Consider the following 14318-nt stretch of genomic DNA (forward strand, 5'->3'; position numbering starts at 1 on the left):
CTTGCAATGAAAGTAATGAATTAAACCACTACCTGATTAGAGACTGGCCAAGTAAAAATCAATTCTGTCCTCACATGTGAACATAATGGAAATAAATCTAGTAGACATTCTACAAGGAAGCCTAGGTGGCTGTCCAAATGTCTGGGCCCTCATTACCAAATGACCAATTAATCAGATTGTTCTTTGTACCTCAGCTCTGGAACCCATTAGGGTGCCCTGAAACTTGTGAGGAATCTCCAAGGAAAGGCACTGGGGGAGGAAGAGGAGAAAGAGGAGGGAGGTCAGATCCTCTGTGGAAGAAAGAGGCAGTGAAGTTCTGAAGGAAGAAGTCAGAGAGGTGAGGAAGGAGAGGAGAGAGAACATTTCAGGTAGGCAGGTTGGTGTGCTTGGATTCTAGAGTCCACACAGGGGAATCAAACTGAAGAAGGATGGAAGGGTAAGATGGAGCCATGTTAGCAAGGGCTTCGCAAGTCATGCAGGGCAGTTTACAATTGATCCTGGAAGAGACAAGGAGATTAGCCAGTAAAATGGGGAAGACTTGGGACATGGAGACTTCTCTGTGAGGAACAAGAAATCTGCAGCTGAAAGTGAATTTATCCATTGCCCTTTCTAATCACATAATTTGTAATTCATATAAATTCATTTGTACATACATATACCTAGACCTCTGTGTGTAGGTGTGTTACAGTCCTAGTCCTAGGAATTGGGTGACCTAGGCTAAGTTGTTTCATTTTCCTGGACCTGAATTTCCTGCAAAAAGGGAGGGTTTTCATCATGAGGGGTTGTCCCCTTCCATGGAACACTATCCTCTCTGACACCTGCAATAACAGACATCCTTCTGAAGTCAAGGGGCCAAGGAAAAGGGGTCTGTCTCCATGGGGTAAGTCTTACAAGGCAGAGGCAGGAGGCCCCTGGAGGGCAGAGCTGAGCAGGGAGACCTTGGAGTCTACAAGAAAAGAGAGACCAGATGATCAGAGAGGCAATGCATCAGAGAATATTGATTAAGACGAAGACAAGATAGAAAATGAAGAGAGGGAGAGAAATCCTTGTTGGAGAAGTGTTAGGGATCCTTGAGGACCATAGTTGTGAAATGACAAAGGTAATGGTTTAATGGTTTAAAGACCCTCTTGGCTTCTTGTTTTGCAAACATACTGGCTCTGTTTCTCAGGAGACTAACATGATCCAAACCCCTTTTGCTTTTTCATAAGATCAGCATGACCCAGCTCCTTTGTATCTCCTGGCATTGATGAAGAATCACATTATAGCAAAAGCAATGAAGTATACATAAGAATGTGTAACTGTTTAACCAATATGTAATCTTTAATATGATTGGTGCTTAAATTGGTAGCATGAGTTGTCCACGAGTATAGAAGTAGACTAGGATATAAGCTGCTATGTGACCCTAATAAAATCTGGAGTGCTTTACCATCGCTGCCTCCTCTCTCATTCACTGCAAGCTGAGAATGGTTCTCTGCTGGTCATCCTACCTCAGACACTTAATAATTATCTAGCCATGTGGCCCTAGGCAAGCCACTTAACCCCATTGCCTTACAAAATCTCAAAAAAAAAAAAGGGATGAAATTAAAAACTAAGGAACAGGATTAACTGAAAGGGAGGAGGAGGGGGAGTCTATTTGAGGAATCGAGGAAAAAAACCAAGGAGTTAGAAATGTAGAATTTCTGAAGAAATGAAAGTTAAAGGGTAGCTTGGTGGTGCAGTGAGTAGAACACCAGTCCTGGTGGCAGGAGGATGTGAGTTCAAAATTTGATTCTTACTAGCTGGGTGATCTTGGACAAATCACTTAACCTCACTGCCTCACACACACAAAAAAAAAAAAACCAAGAAAAAAATAGAATTAAAAAGAAAAGAAACTTAGTTAAAAGTCTTACAGCATCTTCTGAAGTCATACAGCATCTGCTAAATGGGACAACTAAAGACTCTGTATAGTTCTTCATGAACCACTTTGGCACAGAAACACTGCACATAAGTTTGTTGTTTTTTTTTTGCAAGGCAATGAGGTTAAGTGGCTTGCCCAAGGCCATACAACTAGGTAATTATTAAGTATCTGAGAACAGATTTGAACTCAGGTACTCCTGACTCCAGGGCAGGTGCTCTATCCACTGTGCCACCTAGCCGCCCCACATATAAGCATTTCACATTTAATAGAGCAGGTAGAAGTTTTTATTGATGAAGCACAGGAGAAAGCTGAATTTGTAGATATAATGTGGTGTAAAAATGGAGTCAATAGATAAAAGGGAAATGTAATGGGAGAAAGAAAAAGGAGAGGGGGAATAGGTCAAGATATTTCATATAATAAGATTTTTCTTTATTACAATGATATGAAAGGGGGGGAGACAAGGGGGAATGAGGGAATCTTCACTCTCATCAGAGGTGGCTAGGAGAGGTAACAGCATATATACTCAATGGGGTATAGGCATCTGGAGTAAGAAGGGGGGACAGGGGGAAGGGGGGGGGATATGAGTGATAGAGGAGAGGATGGACCATGGAGGGAGAGTGATCAGATATAACATTTTCTTTTTTACTTCTTGCAAGGGGCTGGGAGTGGATGGCCTGTCCGGGACCATAGGGCCAGGTGGATGCTGGGCCTAAGGGGTGGTAGCGGGGCTTGGTACCTCTTGGCCCCAGGGCCAGGGATCTGTCTGCTGTGCCACTCAGCTACCCTACAGCAGAGTCAGAGTGAAAGGAGAGAGAAAATATATTACGTGGTAGTGGAGAAATATGAAAGGAGGGAGCTGTGATCAGCAATGGCAAAGGTAGAAAAATATGGAAGTAACTTTTGTGATGGACTTATCATAAAGAATGTGATCCACCTGAAACAGAGTTGGTGGTGCTGGAAAAAAAATATGGTAATATTTTATATAAATGTGAATGTGTAATTTATATCTGATTGCTTACCATTTCAGGAAGGGGGAAGGGAGATAGGGAAAGAGAATTTGGAACTCAAAACTTTAAATAAAAATGTATATTTAACATGAAAAAAAAAAGAATTTCTATCCTTAAAAAAAAAGGTGCCTTGCACCCTTCCATATAATATATATAAGGTCACTGGAAGCCTGAAGCCTGCAGACTTAACACTATATTAAAACTCATGTTAAGCAAGTCTTTGGGTTCTAAGTTATTTTCTCCTGCTCTCTTCCTCTCTAGTTTGAATGACTGGACAGAGGAAATGACCTATTCCCTTGCAGGCATGGGTGCTGAACACTCAGAAGCATAGACTAGGAGCTTCAATGTACCTTAGCTACTGACTCCAGCTCCTAACTGAACAACACTCCCTTCTACAATTTATCCCCATGGTCATTTATCCTTTGTTTGGGGATCTCCACGAGGGGAAAGCAAGCTGTTACTTCCAGGAGTCCCATTGTACTTCTTCATAGGCCTAATCCTTAGGGAGGTGAAGGTGGCCTCTCTGCAATGTTCCCTCAACTCCTAGTTGTATCTTCTTGGACTCCTCTAAGTTTGTTTTCAAACAATCCTTCAAATAATTAAAGATAATCTTATCCCTCTCAATATCTTCTCTTCTAGGACACAAACCTAATTCCTTCAGATCAACACATAGCATATTTTCTAGACCCCTCACAATTACTCTGGAAACAATGTCCAAACCTTTTCTAAAATGTGGTGCACCAGGACGAACAGAATTGTGTAGCTGTGGTCAGACCATAGGCAGGGTATTGTGGAACTGCTTAGAGGAGAATGGGGGGGAGGGGAAGACACTATGGAAATATCTGAGGGAGCACTAATCATCCAAAGACTTGTGAAAGCAGGATATAATTCTAGCATTTAGTGAAGTTAAATCTTGGTCTGAGTTTTGTGTGAATGAAAAGAACAGCAGCATACCTAGCTATGAATAAAGGCCTGTGGCTCATCTTATGAATGACTTAAGAGACATCCACAGGTTCCAGAGGCTATTCATTTTAACATGCTTAGATGCTGAAAATGGTTTATTACAAATAACTTACTTGATATGTACTTTTTGCACTTGATTATTCAATGTATATATTTATATATCCCATCTCAGAACATTTGGTACAATTGAAGTTAATCTGGCAATTTTGAAATGAATTCATTTTTGTATTAGAATTCAATTTCTTATATAATAAGAATATTGCTATTAATTTCCTAGAGGCATTTTATCCTCCCAATGGGGGAACAAATGAGGCCAACTATAAAATCTGGGCTCTCTCAGGTGTTTCCAGAGAACCAGGTGACTGTATGAGCTGAGACCTCTTTGAAATGGACAATTTCATTCATTTCCTGTATACTTTTTCCATTGTGCCTTTCAGCTATAAAGTCTCCTTACCAAAATTTAGCCCTTGACCAGCAATCTCCATCTCCCAAACAAAGGTGTGTCCCCATTGAGTTCAGTGATATGGCTTCTTTCTAGGCTGTATCCTCTGATGTAAAATAAGACGGAATCTCTGGTTGAAGGAAGACCCACATGGAGTCCTTAATATGATTTGTAGACAGGGTGAATTTTCTGCTAAGATGCTCTGGACTACATTTGAAAGACTTTCCTCATTTATTAACATGATAAGATTTCTGTCTAGCATGAATTCTCTGATGGGAATTTAGGGCTGACTTTTGCCTGAAGGCTTTACCACACTGACTACACTGATGAGGTTTCTCTCCAGTGTGGATTCTCTGATGCCCAATAACACTGTCCTTCCTTGTAAAAGTTTTCCCACACTGATCACATTCATAAGGGTTCTCTCCAGTATGGATTCTCTGATGTTCAGCAAGTCCATTTTTCTGTAGGGAAGTTTTTCCACATAGATTACATTCATAAAGTTTCTCTCCAGTGTGGATTTTCTGATGTAATGCAAGGTAAGAGCTTGTTGTGAAAGTCTTTCCACACTGATTACATTCATTAGATTTCTCTCCAGTGTGGATTGTCCAATGTTCAGCAAGTCTATTTTTCTTTAGGAAAGTTTTTCCACATAGATTACATTCATAAGGTTTCTCTCCAGTGTGGATTCTTTGATGTACATTAAGTCTGGACCTATATGCAAACGTTTTTCCACACTGATTACATTCTTGAAGTTTCTTCCCAGTGTGGATTCTGTAATGTTCACTAAGATTGGACCTGTATTTGAAAGTCTTTCCACACTGATTACATTCATAAACTTTCTCTCCAGTGTGAATTCTCTGATGTTCAGCAAGTCTATTTTTCTTTAGGAAAGTTTTTCCACATAAATTACACTCGTAAGGTTTCTCTCCAGTGTGGATTCTCTTATGTACATGAAGTGTGGACCTATATGTGAAAGTTTTTCCACATTGATTACATTCAAGAGGTTTCTTCCCAGTGTGGATTCTTTGATGTTCACCAAGACTGGATCCGTGTTTGAAAGTCTTTTCACACTGATTACATTCATATGGTTTCTCTCTAGTGTGCATTCTGTTATGGACAGCTAGACTGGAGCTTGATGTGAAAGTCTTTCCACACTGATCACACATGTAAGGTTTCTCTCCAGTGTGGATTCTCTCATATTCAGCAGGATGTGCCCTCTGAATGAAAGTCTTTTCACATTGATTAGATTCATAAGGTCTCTTTCTAGGGTAGGTTCTCTTTTGTACAGCACAGATTTCTTTCCAAGTGGAGTTATAGGAACCATCATTCACAAATTTTTGCTTGTGTGTTTCTTCCCAGGAAAGGCTTATCTCTGCAGGGATCTCTTTGATTTCAAGTCTGATATCTCCTACAAAAAGAAACAAATATCAAATATGCCTTACACAGTCACATATACATTCACTCCATGGGCGAATGCAAACTGATTTAATTTATTTCCCTAGGCAAACCCAAGTCTTCAAACTTCAGTGGTCAGAATCAATCATTTGAAAATATCAATTACTCACATTTGAAAGCTTCATACACAGTCACATTGGATGCTGACAACACTATGTCACAGGCAGGGCTGAAATTCTCATTACATTCACAATTCAGGTCATCAATCCATAAGGTTTCAGAGTGACTTGGTCAATATATCAGTAGCTGACTCAGAACTCAAACCTTGTGACTGAGCATGCTCTGTCCACAGTACCAGAGAAATTGTCTCTACCTTGAATCTTGCTGCTTCCCTTTCACTTTCATTGTCTGCACCTTCCATCTTCCATTCTTCATAAATGCTACCATTTAGTACACAAATACTAAACATTCCTATTATTTCATAATCAAACTTATCTGTAAGCATAACATTATGACCCAAGAATCAATTTTCATTGTATTTGTACTATCTCAATATTGGACATTACATGATGAATGCACATGTGCACTATTTCTGGCACAAGACATTTTGTTTTGGCTCATTATTTTTTGCTTGGCAGGATTTGTTTTTTAAATTATCTTTAAATGCTTCTGCTCACTAAAGCAAAACTAAATTCATTGCAATAAACACAACTTTAACAAATGTGTGCCATTTCCCATGTCTAAAAATATGTTTCATAAGTAAGTCCATCATCCTTTTATAAGGAAATAGACAACATACTTCCCTAATAGTCCTTTTGGCAGCCCCTCCCAGTTAGTGGTTCACAGTAGCCTGAGGACATTCTAGACCAGAGCTGTCCAAAATACAGCCCCAGGGCTGCATGCTGCAAGTTTTTTATGCAGTCAGCCTGTGGGTTTTAATTTTCACAAAGCAAAAAACAAAATAATAATTTGCATCGAAGGCATATTAGTTTTTTAAATTCCATCACTAATAAATAATCTTGTTGATGTTAATTTTCTTCAATGTTTTTAAACAGAGCATATCACATGGAATTTTTGATCAATATGTGGGAAGCATTCTATCTGTTGGATATATACTGTTCAGTATGCACCTACCTTCATATTGTTGTGTTGTGTTTACTTTTGAGCTTCACACCTTTGCCTGTCATATTGATGATGTGTGTTCCCCAATTTTCTAAGAAGTTATGAGGCAACTTTTTTTTTGTTTTTTTGCAAGGAAATGGGGTTAAGTGACTTGTTCAAGATCATACTGCCAGGTGTCTGAGGTCAGATTTGAACTAGGGTCCTACTGACTCCCAGGCCGGTGCTCTATCCACTGTGCCACCTAACTGCCCCAGAGGCAACCTTTTATAATAATTTTATTCTGGGTGCAGCTCTGAAATAATTATTTTATTTTAATGAGGCCCTAAGATAACCTAAGGCCCTGTTCTAGACAGTGATCCAAAGAGTTTATACTAAAAATTTATATAAGTTGTAAATAATGGGCCAATTTTGTCATAAAGATATTTTTCCTTTTAGTCAGCAATCTTCCACCATGGTAGAATTCTTACTGAGGTGATTCCAATTCATCACAATCAGGCATAGAATGCTTTTGGGGATCATACAGTGATTATATCAGACTCTGTTTTAGACCACAAGCAACATAAGGTTTGGATTTGACATCAAACTGTTTCCAAACTTCTAGGATGATTCTTTATTCACAGGTAAACTGTCACAGACCCTCCTTTAATGGAACCTATCTTCCACTTATATGACTATTTGTCTCCCTGACATGTTTGCAAAGGAATTGTTTGGCAATACAGATTATTCAGTAGAGTTTCTGTGTAGCCAGGCTGCAAGCAGTAGAAAAAAGAAAAGTCTGAAGAAATTCTATCCTTATAAAGGTGGTTTTAAAAATAAAGATTGTTTTAGAACAACAAAATAATATGTGCAATTGAACTTCAAGTTCATTTAAAATTTAATAATTATTTATCATGAGTCAATACTAAAATAAATCTTTTATACAGTAACCAGCAATTCATTTTATTGCATGGTTAAGGAAGTAAAAACAAAATTAAACAAAAAAATGCATATCCAGCCCTGAGTAGGAGAACTTGCCCAGTTCTTCTCCCATTTTCCACCCCATGCAGCTATAATCCTCTACATAGTGTTATATTTAAAAATCAATATGCATCTGGAAGTGAGATGAATAAGATGCTAGGCCTTGAATCAGGTAGACCTCAACTTCAACCCCATGGTCAAAGACCAAGACCACTATTTGCCTCAATTTCTTCAACTGTAAAATGAACATAAGAATAGGACCTAACTCCCAGGGGTATTATGAGGATCCAATGAGATAATATTTATAAGTGCATGGCCTACAGTAGCTGCTCTGTAAATATTAACTAGTTGGTACTGGGGAGAGAGTATGAGGTCTGAGATCAGGAAGATGAATCTTCCTGAGTTCAACTATGGTTTCAGACACTTAGCTGTGTGACCCTGGGCAAGTCACTTACCTCTTTCAGTTTCTTCATTTGTAAAATGAACTGGAGAAGGAAATTGCAAATCACTCCAGTAACTTTGTAAAGAAAACCCTAAATGGCTTAACAAAGAGTAAGAGATGAATGAAAAATGAACAATAACAAAATGTCTGTGCTATTATCATTATCATTTTGATTTCTACTTTCTTCCCTAATTCTACTCACCTTCTTAAAACATTATTAAAGTCAGTCCCTGTATTTCTTTTTTTTTTTCCTATTCAAGTAAATGCATTTCCATTTCAGAACACTCTCTTTTCAAGTAGATCATCTAGGAATGAGATCTGTGATCTGTAGCTTGTCCTCAAATCATCTCTACGGATCTAGAGTAAACTAGGAGATATATAACAGCAGGGATGGCCTTTGCCTTCCTTAGAATGCTCACAAATTAGTACATGGTCAGAAGACAGAAGGCGTTTAATCACTGTTTACTGATTGATGGACTGACTGGGACCAGGGCTGACCCCAAGCCCGAGTTCTCCCTCAATCTCTTCTGGCACCCAAACACCCTTAAGTAATAACCTCCATCAGGTTTCAGATGGAACCTGACTAGACCCAATACTGAGGATTCACGGGGGCTTCTGTCTAGTGCTCTGAAGGGTCTCCACCTAGGAATCTCTATCACTCAGCTCTGAAACTGAGGTGGGGGTCATTTATATGAATGCCTTGGATGACTTCCAAGTATGGCAGCAGACTTCACTCCTCCTCTTATTTGTTGAATGAGAGGAAACCATGAAACCAGGCTGCCTGGTTCCCTACAGATTTAGGTTATATCATCTCTGCTGGGTCTTCTTATGGCAAGACAATCCTTTGACATCTCTCTGACTTTCTATGCAACTTTTCCAGGTCTCCCTTTATCTTTATCTTGTGATGTTGGTTGTTCAGGTTCCCATGAGCTTAAATACTGGAGGTATTTAAGGTGGGTCTGACTGCCTCAAGGCTCCTCCAGTCCAGTCTTTTCTCCAAGTTCTCAGTCATTACTCAAAGATCTCATCTGATCAGTTGGTCACCTACTCAGCAACATCCAGTTCAAAACTTAGATATGAAATCTTCTCTAGGGATGCTTAAACCACTCCCTCTCCTACTCCTCCAGGCTGTTTTCAGCCTATTTGTCTCCATAATTACTATGATGCAGCAGCAGGGGCATCCTTTCTGCTCTATGAACACGATATTCCACCTCCTGACTCTGAGGCTTTTCCTTCCTCTCCCCATTGCCCAAAATGCTGAAGCCCCAGCTAGAGGTCCCCTTCCACAACCAACCCTTTCCAGTCCTCCTTAACTATAGGGCCTTCCTGCTCTTGATCAGCTCCAATTTATTCTGTCCATAGTGGGTTTCTTCATAATTGTTGGGATGTCATCTGTCCCTTGAGACTGTGAGGCCCTTGTCTCTATGTCCCAGTGGTTAGGGCCTAGAATGTAGTGGGCACTTAATAAATGTTAGTTGACTTGAAGAAGGTCTTATAAAGAGCTCATATTTGATAGCCTAAACCCTTTGAATATTCCAGAAGAGTTCCATGCCCCTAAATTCCAAACAATAACATATATTGATCCTTTCCAGGGAGCTGAAAGGACTTGGGAGTCAAACCCTCTCACAGATTTTACTGAGGCTCATTGGTTCGGGGAGTGGTCCAGAAAGCCACTGTTAAACAAATCTGCCCCCAAATCTAGGACCTGCTTTACCACAGAACATAGAAGCCTCTTGTAATCACAGCTCTTATATATTTGTTTTCATCTCACTCACCTCGATAGTGGTTCCTCAGACTTTCTTGCTCTGGCATCCATGGTGCCCTTTGCTCAAAATAAGAGATTACATCTTCTCTGGAAACTGGAAGCCCTGGACAGGAGGAATCAGTTAGGGAAGAGCTGAGAGAGAAACTTGTAATTTAATTCTCTTTAAAAGGGCTGTGAAGACAGAACTGCTCCATTTGGAGAATCCCTCCATTATGTTCAAACATCTGTATCTGTACTTCCTATCAGTGCTGATACTGCAAGTAGAAGTTAGACTTGATAACTTTTGAGATTAGTTCCATATCTGAGATACCCCCCCTACAATCTGATCTTTGACCTGAAGCTACCTAGATCTTCAGGACAGCCAGGTGGCACAGTGGCTAGCAGACTGGCTTGGGAGTCAGGAGGACAGGAGTTCAACTGGAGTTTGAATTACTAGCTATATGACCTTGGGCAAATCACTTAACCCTGATAGCTTCTCCTCCATCTCTAGTCATCCTGATTCTTATGTGGTCACTGAACCCAGATGGCTCTGGAGGAGAAAGTGAGGCTGGTGACTTAGCACAGCTCCCCCTTGCTCCAATCCAATTCATGGCATCACCTCCTGGGTCACCTCTTCTTTGAGGTCAAAGGACAAACATCATCATCATCACCTAGACCTTCAGAAGCTACAAAAGAAATCCTTAGTTTCTTTTTTTGGGGGGTCTTTTTTTAGGTTTTTGCAAGGCAAACGGGGTTAAGTGGCTTGCCCAAGGCCACCCAGCTAGGTAATTATTAAGTGTCTGAGACCGGATTTGAACGCAGGTACTCCTGACTCCAGGGCTGGTGCTTTATCTACTATGCCACCTAGCTGCCCCTTAACCCTTAGTTTCTTGACACGATACAAAGGCCTTTCATAGGCCATCTGGACAGCAGGAGGGCCCTGTCTCTTTGACACTGGAGACCAGCATTTTTCTCTTTCTAATAATTGATGCATACTTCAATCCTTGCCCACTTGGGAACAGAGACTCAGAATTGCCAGGGAAGTATCCTTACCCACTGAGAGCAGGTTCTGGACATTTTCCAGCATGACCTTTTTGTACAATTCCTTCTGAGGATGGTCCAAGAGGCCCCATTCTTCCTGGGTGAAGTCCACAGCCACATCCGTGAGTGTCACCAACTCCTAAATTCACAGGACATAGAGCTGAAGGACACTTCAAAATTCCCCTAGTCAAATCATCTTCAGTTTACAGGAGGAAACCGAAGGCAAGAGAAATATTTGCCCAAAGGCCACACTCTTTATGAGTGTTAGTCAACATTTGGAACCCTCATGAGGAAGACCTTAATGATCAGTAGGATCTCTCTATGCAATGAGCTAGAACGTAGGTATCATCCCTGTGAAGTAGGTGGATCTCTGATGTGAAATTTCTTCTTTTTCAGACCTGATGGAAATTATATGTTCTTTTGGGGGGGTTTTTTAGATTTTTTTTTTTTTGCAAGGCAATGGGGTTAAGTGGCTTGCCCAAGGTCATGCAGCTAGGTAATTATTAAGTGTCTGAGGCCGGATTTGAACTCAGGTACTCCTGACTCTGGGCCAGTGCTCTATCTTCTGAGCTACCTAGCCACCCTGAAATTATGTGTTCTAAAAGAAATTCTGTGAAGAAGTTTGTGAGAAGCTGCCAAGACCAAGTTATTGGGGGATGGGAAGGGAGGTGGATTTTTATGTAATCACTTAAAGAGAACAAAATTAAAGAAAAGATCTAGTTTCCTGAATGGCTGAAAGGAGGTCTTATCTAGATGAAAACATGAAGAACATTATAAAAAGATATTACGAATCAGAATCTGGGCTGCACTGAGTGCTTGTTCACAGCTATATGAAGAAGAGTTATCTATGGTTCTATTGAGAGCTTGTATCACTGTGGGAATGATGTGGCATAGCCAAAAACAGCTTTTGCCTTTAGGATTGCTTTCATTTGCCTTTAGCATGTTTCTTAATTAAAATAATTCATTACCAGGAAAGAAGGGTTTCTATGATGGAAAAGGGAAGGAGGTGTCAAATTTAAAAAGCATTGTCTAACTGGATTGAGATTAGCTTTTCCAGTTTCTTTGTGAGAAATCAATGCTCAAAACATAACCTTAGAATTCTAGAATCTTGGAAGTCAAGACATGAGTTAAGAGAGCTACTGGATCATATTCAAGAGAGGCTGATACTAGGGAGGGCCCATCTATTTTTCCCACCTAGTACATGTATAACAGGTGCTTTACCAATGTGCTTAGAACTTGAAGACCTTCCATTTCATTTTCTTCCCTCTCCATCATAAGGACAGAATTTACTTTATCAGAGATTCTAATGCTGAGAACCATTTTCTATCCTGTGCCTAAAAATACCCTTTTTTAATTCATGATTTAAAAGTCTTTTTTTTTTTAAGTTTTTTTTTTTTTGGTAGGCAATGGGCTTAAGTGGCTTGCCCAAGGCCACACAGCTAGGTAATTATTAAGTGTTTGAGACCTGATTTGAACCCAGGTACTCTTTACTCCAGGGCCGGTGCATTATCCACTGTGCCACCTAGCTGCCCTGAAAATTCTTTTTAAAACCACATCCAAGGAGCCAAGGAAAAGGGGTCTCCATGGGGTAAGTCCTACAAGGCAGAGGCAGGAGGCCCCTGGAGAGCAGAGCTGAGAAGGCAGACATTGGAGTCTACAAGAAAAGAGAGAGCAGATGATCACAGAGGCAACGCATCAGACTGATTAAAACAAAGAGAAGATGGAAAATGAAGAGAGGGAGAGAAATCCTTGTTCGAAAGGGGCACAAAAATGGATGAAATTAAAAACTAAGGAACAGGATTAACTGAAGGGGAAGAGGAGGGGGAGTCTGAGGAATTGAGAAGCAAAATGGGGAGTTAAAAATGTAGACTTTCTGAAGGAACGAAAGTTAAGGAGTAACTTGGTTGGTGCAGTGAATAGAGCCCTGGTGTCGGGAGGACCTGAGTTGAAAACTAGCTGGGTGACCTTGGACAAGTCACTTAACCTCACTGCCTCACGGGATTGAAAAAGAAAAGAAACTTAGTTAAAAGTCTTACAGCATCCTCTAAAGGAGACAACCAAGGACTATGTGTATTTCTTGACACGCCATGAAAGCTCTACAGGTTCCTTCCAGGTGAAGCACTCTGGCACCGTTTTCGGGGGCAGAGGTCATCAAGACTTCCTTTCATTCCAAAAGGGTAAGAGTAGAAATTGGTACAAGAAGCAGAGACCCACGGCCTGTTCCCCAAGAGCTGGCGGCCAGGCTCACCCTGGAAAAGAAAACAAGGGTCCCGCACGACCCCCCACTTCTGGGGTGCGGCCTGGGCCCCTGTGTCCGGGGAAGGCGGAGGAGGCAGACCAACAAAGTTAGAAAACAGCAAGTTTCAGGGCAGGCCGGGCTGTCCGGGCCCCGGGGGGCGTTCCGGCTCCAGCCCCCCACTCTGCGCCCAGTGCCGCCCGGGGGGCGGGTTGGGATCCAGCGGGGGAGGGGCGGCAGCCCGGCGGCGGGGGGCAAGAGGCCTGGGAAAGGGGGGGACCCTTCCCCACGCGCAAGGGGCGCTGGGCCACCAGGACGGGGGAGGGGGCTCCCCGCGAGCCGCCGGGATGGGGGCACTCACCCGGGCGGGAGCCCCCAGGGGCCATGGGGGGACCTTCACAAGGGGAGGGCCGGGCGAGACAGGAAGCCCCCGCCCCCCGGGACACCCCATGTGGGATGAGCCCAGGACCCCGCGCCCCCCAGGAGCTCCGCGCCCTGAGCCAATGGGGGAGCCGCTTCCGCCCGAGGCCCCGCCCCCCGCGCGGCTCGGCGCCCCCTCCTGCCCCAGGGCCCCCAGCTGGCCGCGGAGGGGGGCGGCTCCCCGGGGGGCCACCCTCCCCAGGAGTCCCCCCAGCCTCACTCCTTGGCTGGAGTGGGGGGGCAGACCAGGGGTGCCCCCAGCTCCCGAAGCCCGGCCTCAGCCCGGGGGCCCAGAAGCCTGTGCGCGTCCCGGCCTCAGCACTTGGGGGTTCCCCCCCCCGGGGCCGCGCCCCCACCCACACCCCCCGCTCAGCCAGGCCCTGGCAGTCCGTGCCAGTGGCCTGCCCCCCACTGCCTGGCACTGCCGGGCCCCACTCCCCTGGGGGGGCTGGGGCGGGAGGGGCTTTCTGAGAGGAGCAGCCTGGAGGGCGGGGGGCGGGGCGGGGCGGGGCGGGGATCATTCCCCGGGAGAGAGCCGGCACGTAATGGGGCGGGGCTCGGGGGGGAGGGGCGGCTGGGCCTGCTGGGATTGGAGAACCTCGGGGGGTGGGACTTCTGGGGCCCCGCGGGGGCTGCCGGGTAGCAGGAAGTC

General features: G+C 43.1%; 1 protein-coding gene across 1 annotated transcript; it reads right to left on the bottom strand.

The window, feature by feature from the left end:
- Positions 1–2143: 2143 nt before the first annotated feature.
- On the bottom strand, positions 2144–14098 carry LOC141497140 (uncharacterized). Its single transcript, XM_074199782.1, has 4 exons — positions 13608–14098; positions 11023–11149; positions 10001–10093; positions 2144–5717 (listed from the first exon to the last, which is right to left on the bottom strand). Exons 1-4 carry the CDS (start codon positions 13695–13697, stop codon positions 4537–4539), a joined length of 1491 nt encoding a protein of 496 aa, XP_074055883.1. The 5' UTR covers positions 13698–14098; the 3' UTR covers positions 2144–4536.
- Positions 14099–14318: the final 220 nt, after the last annotated feature.

Source organism: Macrotis lagotis, chromosome X, assembly GCF_037893015.1.
Source record: "Macrotis lagotis isolate mMagLag1 chromosome X, bilby.v1.9.chrom.fasta, whole genome shotgun sequence".
NCBI classification, from domain to species: domain Eukaryota; kingdom Metazoa; phylum Chordata; class Mammalia; order Peramelemorphia; family Peramelidae; genus Macrotis; species Macrotis lagotis.